The 21,049-nt window shown below is 45.4% G+C and overlaps 1 protein-coding gene across 1 annotated transcript in view; it reads right to left on the bottom strand.

Annotated features, from left to right (window-relative positions):
* The window catches only part of DCDC2C (doublecortin domain containing 2C), a 62,914-nt gene extending 42,207 nt beyond the window's left edge, over nucleotides 1-20,707 (bottom strand). Inside the window, exons 1-2 of the mRNA XM_036103412.2 lie at nucleotides 20,421-20,707; nucleotides 4,683-4,734 (exon numbers count right to left, since the gene is read on the bottom strand). Of these exons, the coding sequence (XP_035959305.2) occupies nucleotides 4,683-4,734; nucleotides 20,421-20,707 (339 nt within the window). The remainder of the gene's footprint in view (nucleotides 1-4,682; nucleotides 4,735-20,420) is intronic.
* Between the last annotated feature and the right edge of the window lie 342 nt (nucleotides 20,708-21,049).

Here is a 21,049-nt window from a genome sequence, read left to right as displayed (position 1 = left end):
TGCAAAGCAAGTAATCAACCAACGAGCATCCTTGGGGTGACCTCGGCATGCAGAGGACATCCTTCAATGACTCCTTTTGCAAACATAAAATAGCAACACATGAGACTAACCACTCCTACTGGCCCACTGCCGACTGCCTACGTACCTGCAGAGTCGCGAATAATGGCGTATGAATAAAATAACCAAAAAGGAAGAAAGAAAGAAGAGTGAGACTATGAGGGTGGAGGATTAGGAAAAATGCAAACAGAAGCAGAGAAAAGAAGAACAAAAGCAGGGTGAGTGCCGGCCAGCGCACTCACACTTTACCATTATCGCTGGGGTCAGAGGTGATTCATTCTGCGCATACGTTTAAATTGTGTGGTTAAAAGAAATAGTAAAGCTGCTGATAAATGCCAACCAATGGAGGGGAAAGAGTTACCCACGTCAGCTTCGATGAGGAGGCTAGGAAAAGCAGGGCCACCTAGCAAAGTTGGCAGAGAGGGGAGAAGGAAGCAAGCTGGCAGGCCAACTCTGCACGGTGGCCTCCAGCGTGTGCCCAAGCCAGTCACTCCCCGTCTGCCCGATGCCAGAACAGAAATCTCCATCGTTGGGCCAAGACACTGTGTCCACAGTGTCTCTGACAAATGCAAATGTATCACATGGCAGAGAAGGGAAGTTAGCTCCCTCCTCTGAGAAAACAGCAGAAATCATCCCCGAAGGCCTGCGCCCTGGGAGGGAAGGGCATTGGGGGAGTGGGGGGAGAAGCATGTCCTAAAGAGAGAGGGAAGAAAGTGAGAGTGCAGAGAAGAGTCACCCCACATAGAAGGACGGTTCCCTACACAACAACACAGAAGAAAGTTCAAAGCAGAACCAATGAAATAGAAAGCAGAGGCAAAGAAATCAAGAAAACCAATAAAACCAAAAGTTGGTTCTTTGAGAAGATTGATAAAATTGATAAAACTATAGACAGTCTCGTCAGGAAAACAGAGAGAAGACACAAATGACCAGGAATAGCAGCATGAGGGGGTCACATCACTGGATTCCACGATGTCAACAGGATCAGAGAACATTATAAACGACTTCGTGGGGAGCCTGGGTGGCTCACTTGATTAAGTGTCTGATTCTAGGTTTCAGCTCAGGTCATGATCTCAGGGTCCTGGGATCGAGCCCTGTTGCAGGCTCCCTGCTTAGCCGGGAGTCTGTTTCTTCCTCTCTCTGCCCCTCCCCCAGCTCCCATGCGCGCGCTCTCTCTCTCTCAAATAAGTAAATAAATCTTTAAAAAAAATAAAAATAAATGACTTCTTGCAATAAATTCAACAACTGAAATGAAATGGACAAATTAAAAGACACAAACTAGCAAAGTTCACTCAAGAAGAAAAAGACAACCTGAGGAGCCCTATTATCTAGGAAGGCAGCTGGATTTGTAGTTAAAAACCTTCCCACAAAGACAACTCCAGGCCCAGTTGGCTCCTCTGGTAACTTCTACCAAACATTTAAGGAAGAAATGATACCAAAACTAGAGAAAAACATTACAAGAATAAAAACCTCCAGACAGCATCCCTCCATGAACACAGATGCAAAAATTCCAAACAAAATTTTAGCAAATAAAATCCAACAATATATAAAAAGGACAATATTTCATGAGTGGGGTCTGTCTCAGGAATGCAAGGTTGGGTTAATATTTGAAAATCAATGAATGTAATTCATAATATTAACAAACAAAAAATGAAAAACCACAGGATCATCCCAGCAGACACAGAAAAAGCCCTGCCTAATCCTACATCCCAAGCAGAGCCCCTCCCCCAGTGCAGGCCTGACCCAGCCCAGTGGGCAGGGGGCATGGTGTTTTATCTCATCTGCCTTCAGCCTTCTCCTCCCTGCTCTTCCAGGGTGGGGCTGGAAGGCAAGGGAAGGGCAGTGTCTAATGCGAATGGAGCTGCTGCAGCTGAGTTCCTTAGCGGGTATCCAATGTGGCTTTGGTGGCTTTGAGGCGAGGGGGCTGGAGCAGGTTGTTCCGAGAACCAGCACAGAGCCTGCCTGCTGCACTGCGGAGACGCATTCTCCATCTGATGCCTCACCGGAACCTTTCCATCCCTCGAATAAGATAAACAGCTAAAACAGTCAATAAAAGACTAGTCTTTTAGCTCATTATTATATTATCCCCACAATTATGGGGATGTCCCCCCAAAACCACAAAGCAGGAAAGACATGGTGTAGTAAGTAGTAGTCAGTAATCAGAGATGATAAAAGAGGGGTAAGGTGGGTAGTTAGGCAAGCAGTACAGGTAGCAAGAGAGAGAGGTGCCCACCAGGGTGACCCCAGACCTCAGCCCTAGGGCTCTGGCACTCTGTCCTCATAGGGGACAGCAGGACACAGATCTTAATTTCAGGCTACACTTACGGTCCACTCACGGGAACAGATTTCTTGGACCAAATCTTCCCTTTCAGTCAAAGCTCTTGGTTGTGGCTCGTTCAAGGTTGGCTACAGCACAGACACATGTCCCCGAACATACTACACTCCCACCCAGACAGTAATGCACATATCAAACCAGAGTAGCAATCCATTCTCAGTGGCTTCTTCCACAAAGGGAGAGGGCCCAAGGCAGTGGGCATCAAGCACGCCCAGCCACGCACACTATGCCGCTCAACCCCCAGGGTAGCTACGGGCATTCTCATGCACCACTGGAAGCAATACACCTTTTCAGAAACTTCCTGGCCGTAAATATTAAAGAAGTTACAATTGTACCTCTGATTCCACTTCTCTACAAACAATCATGACTCTGAGCAAATATGTCTCTATAAGGGATCCATTACATCACTGCTAAAAAAATGAAAAAGCAGAACGACCCAAAGATCTGCTGATAGGGGTGGGTTAAATAATTATGACAGGTTCACATGACAGAATATCTTGCAGCCATTAAAAACATGTTGCAGAAGATCAGTCACCATAGGAGAAAGCGGTCACAACATACAGTAAATAAAAAACAGATTGGAAAACAGTCTGTATTGATGGACCCCATTTCTGCAAACACATACACACATACGTACACATGTCTTGTACACGCGTGTGTTTCCATGTGTGCATGCTTGCTGCTAGAGCACAGAACAGCACCTGGAAACAGACGGGACAAAGTCAAAGAGCGCTGACCGGGGGATAAGGTTGTGGATGACACCCATTTTCTTCATTGAGCTTTTCTGCACAGCTTTTTGACATCCTTCTCGATAAGGACTCCTTGTACAAACAGATTTTTTAGATGAAAAGCATAAACTCCATAAGAAAAATTACAAAACTCTCGGGGGTGACTACAGCCCGGTCAGTGTGAGTGCACGGCGGTCCCCACTCTAGCGTGCTGACTTCACACCCAGCACGTCACCTAACCTCTCTGATCAAAGCCTCCTCAACCAGAAAACAAAGGGGTTTGACAACATAATCTGCATGTTTCCTGCCTGTCCTAAAATGCTAACTGCTAATGATAATCATATCGTATTTTTTAAGTCACCAAAATGTACAAAGGGTACACATAGACTGAAGCTTGAGGGCAACTTTTCAGAATCATTGCTCACTCCCACTCCCTGCCCAACTGCAGAGAGGGAACAGGTACCCAGGTGTTAAGAATAATCACACACCATCTCCACACTCTGTATTCGGTGGCCCTGAAATTCAGTCATGGCTGGAACTGTTTCTTGTTGGAGATTTGCCCACTGCCCCTGGCAAGTTACAGTTTGCGGGGGGAGGGTACGTAATAAATACAACTTGATTCATCACGCTGCCTTGAAATGCAGACCCTAAGCAAACAGCTAAATGTTTCTGCAGGCTCATGCTTGAGACCCGTGCTGGAGCTCCTAGGCTGTCCTTTACTGGAACTCGGGCTGCATGTTCAAGGGCACACAGAAGCCCTGCTTCTTTAAACTGTGGAGGAAGAGGACCAGCACTGATTCTTTCTGGCACGTTAGTCATCTCTCACCATTCAGTTGTCATGCCAGCTCACGGAGGAGAAAACATAAGAATACCAAAACTACCACTTAGAGAAGTAAATACTCTCAAAAATCTCACCTTTGAAATACCAAACAAAATGACAAGTCCATTTAAAAAAAAAAAAAGTAAAAATCATGTTACATTCTAAATATCAACAGCATAGCTTGCTTAAAACCTAGCAATTTGTTGCTTATTTTAAAAGATGGATCCCTTTTATACTTATTAAATTGATTTTTTTTTTTTTTTTGCTAAGAATCAGGTGATGTGAACAGAGTGATGGAAGGCTCCACCCTCTAGACCTCTCAAATGTCTGTCAAGCACAAAAATGTTGAGAACTTGGGGCAAATCTTTAAATTTAGCATTATAATTAGCTTCAACATTATATAACTTAAAATAGCTTTTCCTGACACCGTCTGTCCAAATCCCCAAAAACAAAAGAAAAGCGAAAAGTTTCAATAAATAATTGCACAGTGTGTCTCGAAGATGACGATCTTCCTAACCATGGTCTTAGAGTATTTTTACTGACTCCCATCATGTTAGTTGCTTAAGTGCTTTGACAAGTGTGACAAGCTTGCACAGTGGATTCGGGCTTCAAGAGCCCATACGTCTGTAGGCATTGCCTACAGAATGCGGATTTTGTAAAAGCGACATCATTCAATACTGACATTTGAAGTTTTCCCGGATCACCCAATTTATCCCATCTTTAGTAATTAGCAGTGAACACTTACTTCCTTCAAACTTCTCATCTTTGCAGGTTTTCTGGGAGCTATATGAATATAACTGCAAAAGAAGAAAGAAAAACCTAATTAGAAGGTAAATATTGAGGTGGAAGATCAGAGCCTCTTCAGAGAGGACTCCTTTTTGGCATTCCCATAAGCGACTCCACAACAACTTAAACTAGAGTCAAGAGCAGCACATGGGACATGGACACCCAATGGCAAGGTCAACGGCAAGGTCACCGCAGGACAATGCCCCTGTGGCTGCCATTGGCAACAGCCATGGGAAACTGCCTCCTGAGTGACACTCTTTCCCTCCTATAACCTTATTAATCCAAAAGGGACTGTATCAGTCATCTAATTCAACCTCCTTATTTACCAGGTCATCAGAGGGCCCAGGAGTGAGCTCACTCAGAGTCCTGCAAACTGGCCAGAGTCAGAGCAGAGTCCCTCCCTATCCAGCTCCTCATCACCTGCACCATCCTCTCCTGTCACACAGAATTACATCACTGTCTCCATTCTGCCAAAACTGAACACCGAGAAATGTCACCAGAATAACACATATGTAAGCCCCACTAGTACAACTTTGGACACTTGGGGGCTTTCAGAGAGCCCTCCATATGCCTCAAAAATAGAACAGATATTTTTTTCATGATAATAAATACCTTAATTTTATATCTTTTAAAGTTTCTTCCTGATTTAAAAAAAATATATGTATTTGAGACTGTTGTTGTTGTTGACAGTTTTAGCAATATTCAGAGAAGGATTGACTAGGAGTTGGCAGCTGGAAGGAAAAAGGAATTAAGAAGTATTCAGTAGAGTCAGGAGTCACAAGCCAGATGCCTACAGAGGCCAGGCAAGTAATGACGATGCTTGCCCAGGGCATCATTAGGGAATGGTGGGGACTGTGGCAAGCTTGAGCCCACTTCCCGCCTGAGGTGAGCAGTGCTCATTTCTCCAGGGCACTGGTCTCACATGGAAATGCAGGCAACTAAAAACTCCGTCCTTTTGAACAATTCAAATCTTCTATTTCTTTTTTCAATAAAACTCAAATGTCATACTATTACATGAACCTCCTTGTTACAAAATGTCCCAGCCAATTCACATCTTTGAAAACTGTGTGACCCAAACTAAACATGGCGCACTCAGATCTCCGGCTCACCACCTCTGCTTGTGGCCCTTGTATGAGCTCTTCTTCCAGTTTTAACCCCCCAAATTCCATGTTTGATTATGAACAGTAATCCCCAGATGAGACAACTTATTCTATCATTAAGTGGGAAAAAAAAGTAAAAATAAATGCATGGGGCACCTGGGTGGCACAGTTGGTTGGGCATCCAACAATTGGTTTTGGCTTGGGTCATGATCTCAGGGTCATGGGATCAAGCCCCACATAGGGCTCCATGCTCGGCACAGATTCTGCTTGGGATTCTCTCTGCCCCTGCCCCTCCCGCTCATACTCTCTCTCTGTCTGTCTCTAAAATAAATAAATCTTTTTTTAAAAAGTAAAAATAAATGCAGAAAAACTAAGGCATAAAATGATCCTACAAAAACACAAAATGCTATTTATTGTTTCAATGCTGCATTCCAAACACACAAATACAAGAGAGAGAGAGAACAAGTAATTCCTCAGAGATGCAGTGAACTGGAGTCTTCAGGCCAGTGCTTGGAGAAGGGCTTGGTGGGGTGTGGGTTTCCTTGAGGCGGAGAGAGGGGAGTAGGCATTTGAGCAGAGACTGGATGTTAACGAGCAACGTCATTCTGAGCTGCTTCCAGAGAGCAAAGGAAAGGAAGAAGCTTCCCGTTCGAATCAAGCCAGGCATTTTAAAGTTCTTACAGCACCACATTGGGTAGGAACTAACCCCATTTTATTGGTGAGGACATGGATCTTCAGCAAGGTCATTTAATTGGCTAAATGCTACTGAGATAGGAAAAGCCAGGATTCAGTTCAACCCAGGCCTTCTGTCCCTGAGACCACATTCCTGAGACTCTGGCTGCCTCCTTCTCCTGATACCCACTCTCCTCAGGATACAAAGAGGTGGCAAGGAGACAGAAGTAAAGGTTGGGTGCAGGAGAACTATGATAGAGTGATTTAAAGCTCTTTCATTTCATAAATCAACAACAAACTCATAAGGCAAACAGGAGAAATTCCTGGTACAATCCAAATTCTTTGGGGTCTCCCCCAAACGTGTGAACACGCACGCATGTGCACACACACACACACACACAATATCCTGATTTACATTCTTTTGTGAATATAGCTTTCTCCACAAAAGAAATCATGAATTCTAGGTTTTACTGGACATTTTTTTAAAGTAATTACTAGCCTATAATATTTTGTTTTATAGAAGAAAAACTTATGTTCTTCATCTCTAATTCATTCATTCCAGAAAATGTAGGATTTGAATAATGATTGGATTCTATATAGACTTGCTGGTGTTTGTCTTTCCAATGGACTGTTTTGCAGCCATTATTATGAGAAGAGCCCCAGGACGGCTAATACGTCATCAGGTTTCACTGCAAATTTCATTTGCTGGTGGCACAATTAGAAGATTATTTGCTGGAGAAAATTAATTTTAACTGCTCAATGGCTCAGTAATTACAGAATATACATTCCAACAAGTGCTTACTGGTACCAGCAGAAATCAAGCCAACATATTTGTCAGAGCTTTATTCACCAAAGTCTGGATTCCGATTTCATACTTCATTGATCTAAAAAGTAGTGAAGAAAATGAAATTTAAATGTCTCTCCGTGATGAACTTCCCATGCAAACAGCACCCATCTATGTACATCACTGAAGGTACACGGATAATTCCAGAGAATCGAGGACACGCGGGAACCCCATCGGCCCTCCCCATTCCCCACTCCCCGCCGGTGAACAGGAAGGACCATGCGGCCCCCCTCACGGAAAACGCTAACAAACATGAAGAGATCTGAGAAGAGAAACGCCTCAAAGTCTCAGTATTTCGGCCGTGTGTCCAAACCATTTCAAATAAACGATGACAGTTTCCCTACCAAATCAAGGGTCTAACAGGGTCTATTAGAAAATGTCTCAACCCGCAGGTCAGAGGAAAGAGGAGCATGTACCAAGCATGTTCAGGCATGTTGGCCCGTGCTTCCGAGCTTCCTTCCTCATCAGCTCACAAATAAAACACATGCTGATTTTACAAGGAAATGTTTGGGGGGGAGATTAAATACTTTTCATTATACATACACTGAAAAGGATTTTAAAGTCAATTTTAGTAGCAACATATTCTCCTACCTGAATACTGGCTCCTGCAGGAAATCAGAATTCAGCATACATAGTGTCTAAGTCCACAAAGACACCCAGAGCGAGTGGAGTCAACAACAGACGTATATTTCTCACAGTTCTGGAGGCTGGGAGTCTGGGATGAGGGTGCCACTGTGCTTGGGTTCTGGCGAGGGCCCTTCTGGTCCATGGTCCTTCTCGAGTGTCCTCACGTGGCAGCAAGGACACCGAGCTCTCCGGGGTCCCTTTTACAAGGACACTAATCCCATTCATGACCGATTCACCTCCCCAAAGCCCCACCTCCTAACACCCACACTGGGGATTAGGTTTCAACATAGGAATTTCGGGAGGACACAATAATTCCGTTTACATCACGGTTACAGTGATATATAACATAGCATATAATCAAGCCTGAAAACAATCATCACAAAATCAGACATCTATAAAGGAATATGTTCTTGTCAGTGAGTCCTCACACACAACAGCATCAACATTGTAACGAACTTAACTCTAAAATGTCATGGCATTAATCCAATACCTCTTGGCAACTCAGATGTCTATGGATTAAGATTTTCCTTCAAAAACAAAAGGATGTTAAATTTGCATCTTCACAGATGCAATTAAGAATTCAGATCACAAGCCAGCTTGCTCACAAAATTATGCTATCTGGGTGGGCCCCCAAATCTCACATTACTAACTGAATTCGGAATGTCTTTGGGGGAGCAGCATGCAGAAGATGAACACAGCAACCCCTCCCAAGAATCTCACCTTTACCTCAGCCCTGGATGAACTTCCTCAACTAAAATCCATATAAAAGGAGTCACTGACAGACTAAAGTAAACTAAGGAGGAGATTATTCTCTCAATCGGGAGAAAACAACTAAAATAACAGGAAACAGGGCGCCTGGGTAGCTCAGTCATTAAGCGTCTGCCTTCTGCTCAGGTCATGGTCCCAGGGTCCTGGGATCAAGCCCCGCATCGGGCTCCCTGCTCCGCGGGAAGCCTGCTTCTCCCTCTCCCACTCCCCCTGCTTGTGTTCCCTCTCTCACTGTGTCTCTGTGAAGTAAATAAATAAAATCTTTTAAAAAAATAAAATAAAATAACAGGAAACAGAAACAGTTTTCCAACACGGGCATTGCAGATGCAGAAGGCCAATATTTCAATAAAAGCAAGCCTGAAAGTCCATGCAGGACCAAGAAACTCTAAAGAACGACACACATGATTTGAAAAAGAACCAGGGAGAATTTTTAGAAATGAGATATTAAATAATTTAAATTTAAGACTCAGTGAATTGGTTTGATAGTGTCTTATACACAGCAGAAAAATTAGCCAAAAGATCCTTGTGTACAAAGTACCTAAAGGACAGCACAAAGATAAAAGAGAAATTCGGGACAGAGAGGAGGTCTCCCGGAGGTTAGCGTCAGTGAGGAAGGCCAACCCACATCGACTCCGAGGCAGAAGACACAGAAAGTGTAAGACAGAGCCATCCTCTGAAGACACATGGCTGTTGAAAGTTACCACACCAGACTCCTGGGAGTTCAATCTATCAGCTCCTTGGGCGTATCACTTAAACCACAGTACACGGGGGTTAAAGAAAATATATTTTAAATAGCCAGAAAAGATAAAATATTACTTTCAAATAAGTAAATTATGATAACTGATTTCTAATCAGCAACCACGAAGTTAAAAGACAGTAGAAAAACACCTTCCAGGGAACCGGGTGGCACAGTCGGTTAAGTGTGCAACTCTTGGTTTCTGCTCCGATTACGATCTCAGGGTCATGAGATCAAGCCCCACCTTGGGCTCTGTGCTCAGCAAGGAGTCTGCTTGAGATTCTCTCTCCCCCTCTGCCCCTCCCCCAACTCGTTCTCTCTCTTTCTCTCTCTCTCTCTCTCTCTCTCAAATAAATAAAAAAATAAAATCTTCCCCAAATAAAGAAAAAGAGAAGCATCTTCTGTGGACTGAAGGACACTGTCATTCACAGAATCATACATCTATAAAAATATACGTGAAGAACGAGGGAGAGAAGGTTTCCATCCCTGGGGACCATGGACTAAGTAACTCTGATAAACCCATCCACTAAAAACTAATACCATTGAACGAAATGAACATCAAGGAGCAAGCTGGCGGAGGAGCAGGAGACCTGGATTTCGTCTCCTCTCAGGAATTCAGCTGGATAGGGATCAAACCATTCTGAACACCTACAAACTCAACAGGAGATCGAAGAAAAGAATAGCAACAACTCTCTGAACAGAAAAGCGACCACTTTCTGGAAGGTAGGACGTGCGGAGAAGTGAATCCGAGGCGATATTCGGGAGGATAGACGGCGGGGGAGGGGCCTCCGTTGGCCGCTTCTGGCAAGTGATAGAGCCGGAGCACAAAATCGGAACTTTTAGAGTCTGCTCCGCTGAGGGACGTCACTCTGGTGGCGAAGTGGGGGGTGGAACCCTCGCGGGACAGTGTGGTCTCAGGACCCTCGGGGTCACAGAAAGACCGGGGGTGCCTGAGTGCGGCAGAGCTCCCAGGGATCGGAGCGGGGAAGCCGGCTGCAGAGACGGAGCCCAGGCGCGGGCTCTCAGCTCGGGGTTGTCATAGACCGTGATCCGCGGCACAGTCGGACCACTGCTCCTCCAGCAGGGACCCAACAAGCGGCAGATCCGGGGACACTCACCTTCTTCCCCCGGGAGGAGAGGTGCGGGAGCGCACCGCGGGGATCTGCTGGGTTTGGAGACTCCACCCGGGGTCGGGTGCCAGATAGAAACGCTCGGTCACAGGCCGGGTGAGCACGGAGTGTGGCCGGAGACCGGGGAGACGGGAGTGACTGACGGCTTTTCTCTGGGGGCGCACTGAGGAGCGGGACCCCGAGTTCTCGGCTCCGCCGGGGCGGAGACTGGGAGGCTGCCATTTTCACTCTCCGCCTCCAAAGCTGTACGGAGAGCTTGCAGGGAACAAAAGCTCCGGAGAGCAAACCCGAGCAGATGACTTAGCCGGACCGGCAAGGGCGGGGCGATTCCGCCTCCGGCAGAGACATTTGGGAACCACGGCAACAGGCCCCTCCCCCAGAAGATCAGCGAGAACAGCCAGCCAAGACCAAGTTTACCGATCAGTGAGAACGGCAGAACTCCAGCGCTAGGGGAATACTGCACAGAGAATTCATGGCTTTTTTACCATGATTCTTTAGTCTTTCAAAGTTAATTTTTTTTTTTGAACTGTCTTTTTTTTTTTGAATTTTTCTTTTTCCCTTTTTCAAACAACATCTTATCAATCCCTTTTTTAAAAAAAACATTTTTAGTTTTCATTTTTATTTTTCATTTTTAGAGTCATATTCTATCCCTTCATAGTAGTTACCCGTATTTTTGGCATATATATATAAGTTGTTCTCTCTTTAAAATTTTGAGATAGTTTCTTCTAACAGATCAAAATATACCCTAAATCTCTATTGTATGGTTTTTTTCTAATCCCCTGCCTGATCAAATTCTCTCCCTTTTTTTTTTTTCTCTTTTTTTTAAAATCCTCTTCTTTCTTTTTTCAAACAACTTCTTATCAATTCCTTTTATAAAATTTGTTATAATTTCCATCTTTACAGTCATATTCCATCCCTTCATCATATCAACCCTTATTTTTGTACATATATAAGTTTTTCTTTCTTTAAAATTTTGGGAGGCACTTTCTTCTAAGAGACCAAATACACCCAAAATCTAGTGTGTGGCACTGATCTATATACCAGCTTGATCATATTTGATCACATTCTGGTTTTTTTTGTTGTTTTTTTCTGTTTTTGTTTGTTTTTATCTTTATCTTTTTCTTTTCCTTTTTTTTTTTCTTTTTCTTTTTTCTCTCTTTCCCTTTCTTTTCCCACTGCTTCAGGTCTTTTCTGATTTGTTTAGAGTATATTTTCTGGGAACGTTGTTACCCTGTTAGCATTTTGTTCTCTCATTAATCTATTCTCCTCTGCACAAAATGACAAGACGGAAAAAATCACTTCAACAAAAAGAACAAGAGGTAGTACCGACTGCCAGGGACCTACTCAATACGGACATTAGTACGATGTCAGATCTAGAGTTCAGAATCATCACTTTAAAGATACTAGCTGGGCTTGAAAAAAGCATGGAAGTTATTAGAGAAACCCTTTCTGGAGAAGTAAAAGAACTAAAATCTAACCAAGTAGAAATCAAAAAGGCTATTAATGAGGTGCAATCAAATATGGGGGTGCTAACTGCTGGGATAAATGAGGCAGAAGAAAGAATCAGTGATATAGAAGACCAAATGATGGAAAATAAAGAAGCTGAGAAAAAGAGAGATAAACAACTACTGGATCACGAGGGCAGAATTCGAGAGATAAGCGATACCATAAGACGAAACAACATTAGAATAATTGGGATCCCAGAAGAAGAAGAAAGAGAGAGAGGGGCAGGAGGTATAATGGAGCAAATTAGAGCAGAGAACTTCCCTAATTTGGGGAAGGAAACAGGCATCAAAATCCAGGAAGCACAGAGAACCCCTCTCAAAATCAATAAAAATAGGTCAACACCCCGACATCTAATAGTAAAACTTACGAGTCTCAGAGACAAAGAGAAAATCCTGAAAGCAGCTCGGGACAAGAGATATGTAACCTACAGTGGTAGAAACATTAGATTGGCAACAGACCTATCCACAGAGACCTGGCAGGCCAGAAAGGACTGGCAGGATATATTCAGAGCACTAAATGAGAAAAATATGCAGCCAAGAATACTATATCCAGCTAGGCTGTCATTGAAAATTGAAGGAGAGATAAAAAGCTTCCAAGACAAACAAAAACTAAAGGAATTTGCAAACAGGAAACCAGCCCTACAAGAAATATTGAAAGGGGTCCTCTAAGCAAAGAGAGAGCCTAAAAGCAACATAGACCAGAAAGGAACACAGACAATATACAGTAACAGTCACCTTACAGGCAATACAATGGCACTAAATTCCTATCTTTCAATAGTTACTCTGAATATAAATGGGCTAAATGCCCCAATCAAAATACACAGGCTATCAGATTGGATATAAAGACAAGACCCATCAATATGCTGTCTGCAAGAGACTCATTTAAGACCCAAAGACATCCCCAGATTGAAAGTGAGGGGGTGGAAAACCATTTACCATGCTAATGGACACCAAAAGAAAGCTGGGGTGGCAATCCTTATATCAGACAAATTAGATTTTAAACCAAAGACTGTAATAAGAGATGAGGAAGGACACTATATCCTACTTAAAGGGTCTATCCAACAAGAAGATCTAACAATTGTAAATATCTATGCCCCTAACATGGGAGCAGCCAATTATATAAGCCAATTAATAACAAAAGCAAAGAAACACATCAACAACAATACAATACTAGTGGGGGACTTTAACACCCCCCTCACTGAAATGGACAGATCGTCTAAGCAAAAGATCAACAAGGAAATAAAGACTTTAAATGACACACTGGACCAAATGGACTTCACAGACATATTCAGAACATTCCATCCCAAATCAATGAAATACACATTCTTCTCTAGTGCCCATGGAACATTCTCCAGAATAGATCACATCCTAGGTCATAAATCAGGTCTCAACTGGTACCAAAAGATTGGGATCATTCCCTGCCTATTTTCAGACCACAATGCTTTGAAATTAGAACTCAATCACAAGAGGAAAGTTGGAAAGAACTCAAATACATGGAGGCTAAAGAGCATCCTACTAAAGAATGAATGGGTCAACCAGGAAATTAAAGAAGAATTAAAAAAATTCATGGAAACCAATGAAAATGAAAACACAACTGTTCAAAATCTTTGGGATACAGCAAAGGCAGTCCTAAGAGGAAAGTATATAGCAATACAAGCATTTCTCAAGAAACAAGAAAGGTCTCAAGTACACAACCTAACCCTACACCTAAAGGAGCTGGAGAAAGAACAGCAAATAAAGCCTAAACCCAGCAGGAGAAGAGAAATAATAAAGATCAGAGCAGAAATCAATGAAATAGAAACCAAAAGAACAGTAGAACAGATCAACGAAACTAGGAGCTGGTTCTTTGAAAGAATTAACAAGATTGATAAACCCCTGGCCAGACTTATCAAAAAGAGAAGAGAAATGACCCAAATCAACAAAATCATGAATGAAAGAGGAGAGATCACAACCAACCCCAAAGAAATACAAACAATTATAAGAACATATTATGAGCAACTCTATGCCAGCAAATTAGATAACCTGGAAGAAATGGATGCATTCCTAGAGATGTATCAACTACCGAAACTGAACCAGGAAGAAATAGAAAACCTGAACAGACCTATAACCACTAAGGAAATAGAAGCAGTCATCAAAAATCTCCCAAAAAACAAAAGCCCAGGGCCAGATGGCTTCCCAGGGGAATTCTACCAAACATTTCAAGAAGAATTAATACCAATTCTTCTGAAACTGTTCCAAAAAATAGAAATGGAAGGAAAACTTCCAAACTCATTTTATGAGGCCACCATTACCTTGATCCCAAAACCAGACAAAGACCCCATCAAAAAGGAGAACTACAGACCAATATCCCTGATGAACATGGATGCAAAAATTCTCACCAAAATACTAGCCAATAGGATCCAACAGTACATTAAAAGGATTATTCACCACGACCAAGTGGGATTTATCCCTGGGCTGCAAGGTTGGTTCAACATCCGCAAATCAATCAACGTGATACAATACATTAACAAAAGAAAGAACAAGAATCATATGATCCTCTCAATACATGAAGGAAAAGCATTTGACAAAGTACAGCATCCTTTCTTGATCAAAACTCTTCAGAGTATAGGCATAGAGGGCACATACCTCAATATCATAAAAGCCATCTATGAAAAACCTACAGCGAATATCATTCTCAATGGGGAAAAACTGAGAGCTTTCCCCCTAAGGTCAGGAACGCGGCAGGGATGTCCACTATCACCACTGCTATTCAACGTAGTATTAGAAGTCCTAGCCACAGCAATCAGACAACAAAAAGAAATAAAAGGCATCCAAATTGGCAAAGAAGAAGTCAAACTCTCACTCTTTGCAGATGATATGATACTTTATGTGGAAAACCCAAAAGACTCCACCCCAAAACTGCTAGAACTCATACAGGAATTCAGTAAAGTAGCAGGATATAAAATCAATGCACAGAAATCAGTGGCATTCCTATCCACCAACAACAAGACAGAAGAAAGAGAAATTAAGGAGTCGATCCCATTTACAATTGCACCCAAAACCATAAGATACCTAGGAATAAATCTAACCAAAGATGCAAAGGATCTGTACTCAGAAAACTATAAAACACTCATGAAAGAAATTGAGGAAGACACAAAGAAATGGAAAAACGCTGCATGCTCATGGATTGGAAGAACAAATATTGTGAAGATGTCAATGCTACCTAGAGCAATCTACACATTCAATGCAATCCCCATCAAAATACCATCCACTTTTTTCAAAGAAATGGAACAAATCATCCTAAAATTTGTATGGAACCAGAAAAGACCCCACATAGCCAGAGGAATGTTGAAAAAGAAAAGCAAAGCTGGTGGCATCACAATTCCGGACTTCAAGCTCTATTACAAAGCTCTTGTCATCAAGACAGTATGGTACTGGCACAAAAACAGACACATAGATCAATGGAACAGAATAGAGAGCCCAGAAATGGACCCTCAACTCTATGGTCAACTAATCTTCGACAAAGCAGGAAAGAATGTCCAATGGAAAAAAGACAGTCTCTTCAACAAATGGTGTTGGGAAAATTGGGCAGCCACATGCAGAAGAATGAAACTGGACCATTTCCTTACACCACACACAAAAATAGACTCAAAATGGTTGAAAGACCTCAATGTGAGACAGGAGTCCATCAAAATCCTAAAGGAGAACACAGGCAGCAACCTTGTCGACCTCAGCCGCAGCAACTTCTTCCTAGAAACATCACCAAAGGCAAGGGAAGCAAGGGCAAAAATGAACTATTGGGACTTCATCAAGATAAAAAGCTTTTGCAAAGCAAAGCAAACAATCAACAAAACCAAAAGACAACCGACAGAATGGGAGAAGATATTTGCAAATGACATATCAGATAAAGGGCTAGTATCCAAAATCTATAAAGAACTTATCAAACTCAACACCCAAAGAACAAAGAATCCAATCAAGAAATGGGCAGAAGACATGAACAGACATTTTTCCAAAGAAGACATCCAGATGGCCAACAGACACATGAAAAAGAGCTCAATATCGCTCAGGATCAGGGAAATCCAAATCAAAACTTCAATGAGATACCACCTCACAGCAGTCAGAATGGCTAAAATTAACAAGTCAGGAAATGACAGATGTTGGCAGGGATGCAGAGAAAGGGGTACCCTCCTACACTGTTGGTGGGAATGCAAGCTGGTGCAGCCACTCTGGAAAACAGTATGGAGGTTCCTCAAAAAGTTGAAAATAGAGCTACCATACGATCCAGCAATTGCACTACTGGGTATTTACCCCAAAGATACAAAAGTAGGGATCCGAAAGGGTACGTGCACCCCGATGTTTATAGCAGCAATGTCCACATAGCCAAACTGTGGAAAGAGCCAAGATGTCCATCGACAGATGAATGGATAAAGAAGAGGTGGCATATATACACAATGGAATATTACGCAGCCATCAAAAGGAATGAGATCTTGCCATTTGCAACGACGTGGATGGAACTGGAGGGTATTATGCTGAGCGAAATAAGTCAGTCAGAGAAAGACATATATCATATGACCTCACTGATATGAGGAATTCTTAATCTCAGGAAACAAACTGAGGGTTGCTGGAGTTGGGGGTGGGGTGGGAGGATGGGGTGACTGGGTGATAGACACTGGGGAGAGTATGTGCTCTGGTAAGCCTTGTGAATTGTGCAAGACTGTTGAATCTCAGATCTGTACCTCTGAAACAAATAATGCAATATATGTTTAGAAAAAAAAAAAAGAAGAAGATAGCAGGAGGGGAAGAATGAAGGGGGGGAAATCGGAGGGGGAGAAGAACCATGAGAGACGATGGACTCTGAAAAACAAACTGAGGGTTCTAGAGGGGATGGGGGTGGGAGGATGGGTTAGCCAGGTGATGGGTATTGAGGAGGGCACGTTCTGCATGGAGCACTGGGTGTTATGCACAAACAATGAATCATGGAACACTATATCTAAAACTAATGATGTAATGTATGGGGATTAACATAACAATAAAAAAAATCTTAAAAAAAAAAATTGAACAAAATGAAAGCATTTACTCGAAACATTAGACATCTAACAAAATAATGAGGAATTACCAGGCCAAGATCCAGGAAATAAAGAAAATTGAAGCATGTGAGCCCACTATCTGGGGCCACTGCAGCCCAGGGATTACTGCCCACTGTGGACAGATGGCTGAGAGGTTGAACCATGTCTTTGACGGGCTCTGTGGCCAGCAAGCAGAAGCACTTGCTCAGGGCACACCTGCAACGGGGCTCCTTGTGAACTACCCATCTTTGTGAACTGGGACCCCAGTGGGGTCCAGCCTGTCTTCAAGCCATCTGGGTGGCCCAAATTATCACACATTCTGAAGTTGTAATAAGGCGATCATGAAGAGTTGATGACAGGTTATCTGGCTAAAAGACACAAAAAGTCAACTTTGGCAAAAGACAGTATCACCCTAGGCCTCAAATTATTTCTGCAAGTAAGTTTTGAAAGTAATGTCCAGCACACAAAGATAACTCGGCAGACAGAGAGAGAAGACAGCATGACAGAGAACGAGCAGTAACAACACACCCTCTAGCGTCAGCCGGGCTCCCTCCCGGCTCCCTGGTGCTGTGGAGAGGCTCCCACAGCAGTGATGAAGCTTCCTGCCTCAGCCCCGGGAGTGAGCCTGGAAGCACCCACCCCAGTCAGGCCTTCAGATGACGGTAGCCAGCAGGCTGACTGCAACCTCCTGAGAGTCTCTGAGCCAGAACCACTCAGCTAAGCTGCTCTTGAATTCCTGATCCCAGAAACCATGAGATAATAAAGCTGTTTTAAGCCAAAAAGCTTGGGGTAATTGTTTATCTGGCAGTAGATAACTAATGCACCCTCCTAGAGAGAGTCTTACCCATATGCACCAGCAGACAGGCAAAAGAATGTTTACAACAGGGCCATTGTTTATTTCGGTATAAAATTTAGAAAAACCCAAATTAGCCATCAAATGATCAGATAAGTAAACTGGTAGTTTAGTCAATGAAAGACCACATGGCAGTAAAAGTGAATGACCTACTATTGACATGGATGAACCTCACAGCCTATTAGCGCGTGAGAAAGCAACCAACAGAAAACTGTATACAATATGATAGCATTTATATAAAGTACACAAACATAACATTGAAAAATCTGTCCTTTGAGGATCCATTATCATGGAAGGATGATACAAAAGCCAAAATAGTGGTCACCTGTGGAAAAAGGATGGGGATGGAAGTGGCAGGTTTTCAAACACCAGTCGTGCTCTCTCTTGATCCAGAGGGTGGTTTACACAGAGTTTTGCTTAAACTATACATAGAATTGTATACACTGCTATATATACAACACATTCCACAATAAAGGAAATGCGTTAGGAACAGCACAACAAAGGCCATGTGCCTTTTAAAGGCAGACACAAGAAATGGGTGATGCTGCCCCAGGTGAGGAATTCATGGAGGATAAGAAACAATTTCCTCCTTGCATTTGTAAAGAAGCCTTTTCAGAGGTCCTGCATCTAAACAGAATCTGTCATAGTAGTGACCCCTTTCTTTTTTACGGGGATTTGTTCTTATCTCCCCAAAACATACACTACAAAGCTCTCAAAGCCTCTACAGCACCCCGACTCTGCGCTGCAGGAAGGGATAAACAACAGCCATTTGTTGAAGAACTGCAAGCTTGAATTTTGGGTTGCAAAGACATTTGTATAATGAGAGTTACTAAGAAAGTTCAGAGAACTTGTAAGAAGATTGGAGTACTCCTGAGACGAAAAGTATGGGTACAAACAGAACTGTGCTGTATGACCCCATATGCAATAAGACCTCAACGGGATTGTAACACCAGTCTCAAGCAAAACAAAAAAGAATCAAACTGACATTTTGAGTGGACACCATCCAGTATGACTAACCAGTTGAGTATGGCCGGCCAGTTTCCATTTCTGCAGTGACCCTGGCATTTACACACAGATGCATTTCCCCGGGACAGCTAACATCTCTCCCGCAGACTGTCTTGATCTCAACAGACACGGGGGGGGGGGGGGGGGGGGGGGGGAGTGTTTCTTTGCTCTCCGCGGACTTTCAGAGTCTGTGCTGTAGGCCAGCATTGCTTCTGGGCCAGGATTCTGGAGGTCACGGCTACAACGCTTGCAAGGCCTCAGTCTAGCAGGAGACACCGCTGGGAGATGCTCTTTCACACCTCAGCCAGTGCGTTCATAGGAGAATGCCCGGCCAGGTCTGGCAGAACACCAGTCTGGGGCAAGCCAGCAGAGGGGCAAGCAGTGCAGTCAGACCCAGATCTGATTCCTGCCTTCCAACGGACTTCCCCACTGTTCCCCGGCATGGCTAACTGCCTTTCTTCCTCCAGATCTTCGAGCCAAGGTCACCTTTTCGGAGAGGCCTGCCCTCATGGTCACTGCCCGCCCACTCCTCGTCCCCACGCCCTTTCTGACACTCTCTAATACACCTGCTGAGAGCAGGTGGACGCCTGCCCTGCCCACCGCCGGCAGGAGGGGGCTGTGCGCACAGGTGTGCTGTCCACCGCACCAGCCAGTTACCCGGTACAGAACGCCGCCTGCACTCGCCAGGTCACCGTGAGAAGGGGGCGACAGTGCGCCTCCGTGCTTGTGCCCACCAGGTCACGGAGCAGAGAGGGACCCGTGCGCCGCGCGCATTCACCTAGTCACCGCCAACAGATGGCGACAGGTGTGCCGCCCGCGCTCTCCGGGTCACCCCGCACGAAGGGCGACAGTGCGCTCCCGCGCTCTCCGGTCACCCCGCACGAAGGGCAACAGTGCGCTCCCGCGCTCTCCGGTCACCCCGCACAGAAGGCAGAGGGCGACAGGTGCGCTCCCGCGCTCTCCAGGTCACCCCGCACAGAAGGGCGACAGTGCGCTCCCGCGCTCTCCGGTCACCCCGCACGAAGGGCAACAGTGCGCTCCCGCGCTCTCCGGTCACCCCGCACAGAAGGGCGACAGTGCGCTCCCGCGCTCTCCGGTCACCCCGCACGGAGGGCGACAGTGCGCTCCCGCGCTCTCCGGTCACCCCGCACGAAGGGCGACAGTGCGCTCCCGCGCTCTCCGGGTCACCCCGCACAGAAGGGCGACAGTGCGCTCCCGCGCTCTCCGGGTGACCCCGCACAGAAGGGCGACAGTGCGCTCCCGCGCTCTCCGGTCACCCCGCACGGAGGGCGACAGTGCGCTCCCGCGCTCTCCGGTCACCCCGCACAGAAGGCAGAGGGCGACAGGCGCGCGCCCACTCGCCCAGTCGCGGCGCAGAGCGGCGGGCCGCGCGGAAGGGGCGCCGCACTCACTCGAGCTTCCGGAAGGGCTCGCGGCCGGCCGCCACGTACTTGCCGCCGGCCCGCAGCGCCTGCAGCTCGAGCACCGGGTGGCCGCGCGTCGGCGTGAAGAGGCGCCGCACGCCGCAGGGCGCCTGCACCTGCTCGGTCAGCTGGTCCAGCAGCGCCTCGAAGGTGGCCACGCGGCGCCGCGGCAGCACGAACCTCCGGCCCGCGAAGAACGCGTCCCCGTTGCGGTACACCAGGATGGTCTTGGCGGGCGTGGGGTCCACCAGCACGTGCGGCCCGCGCGTGCCCATGGCCCCGCCGCCCCAGAGCCGCCGCACACCGCTCGCTGCACTCGAGCCCTGGGGCAGCCGGGGCGTGGGCGCGGGACTGCGGTGCGCCCCGGCTCCCCGCCCGCGCTGACGCCAGCCGGCCATTGTGACCGCCTGCAGCCCTGAGAGGGGCAGGACGATGGCAAGGTGCGGGGCGGCAGGGAGCCGGAACAGGTGAGGGCGCGGGCATCTGAGAGCCCGGAGAGGTGAGGGGCAGGAGGAGAGCAGGCTAGGGGAGGGGGCATCAGCGAGCCCAGACGGGAGGAGAGCAGAGCTCAGGGACAGGAAGGGAGACAGACACTGTTCGTGATCTACCTCTCTGCA

This window comes from Halichoerus grypus, chromosome 10 (assembly GCF_964656455.1).
Source record: "Halichoerus grypus chromosome 10, mHalGry1.hap1.1, whole genome shotgun sequence".
NCBI classification, from domain to species: Eukaryota; Metazoa; Chordata; class Mammalia; order Carnivora; family Phocidae; genus Halichoerus; species Halichoerus grypus.
Note: the sequence above shows the minus strand (reverse complement) of the source record. Positions and strands in the feature narration are given on the sequence as shown.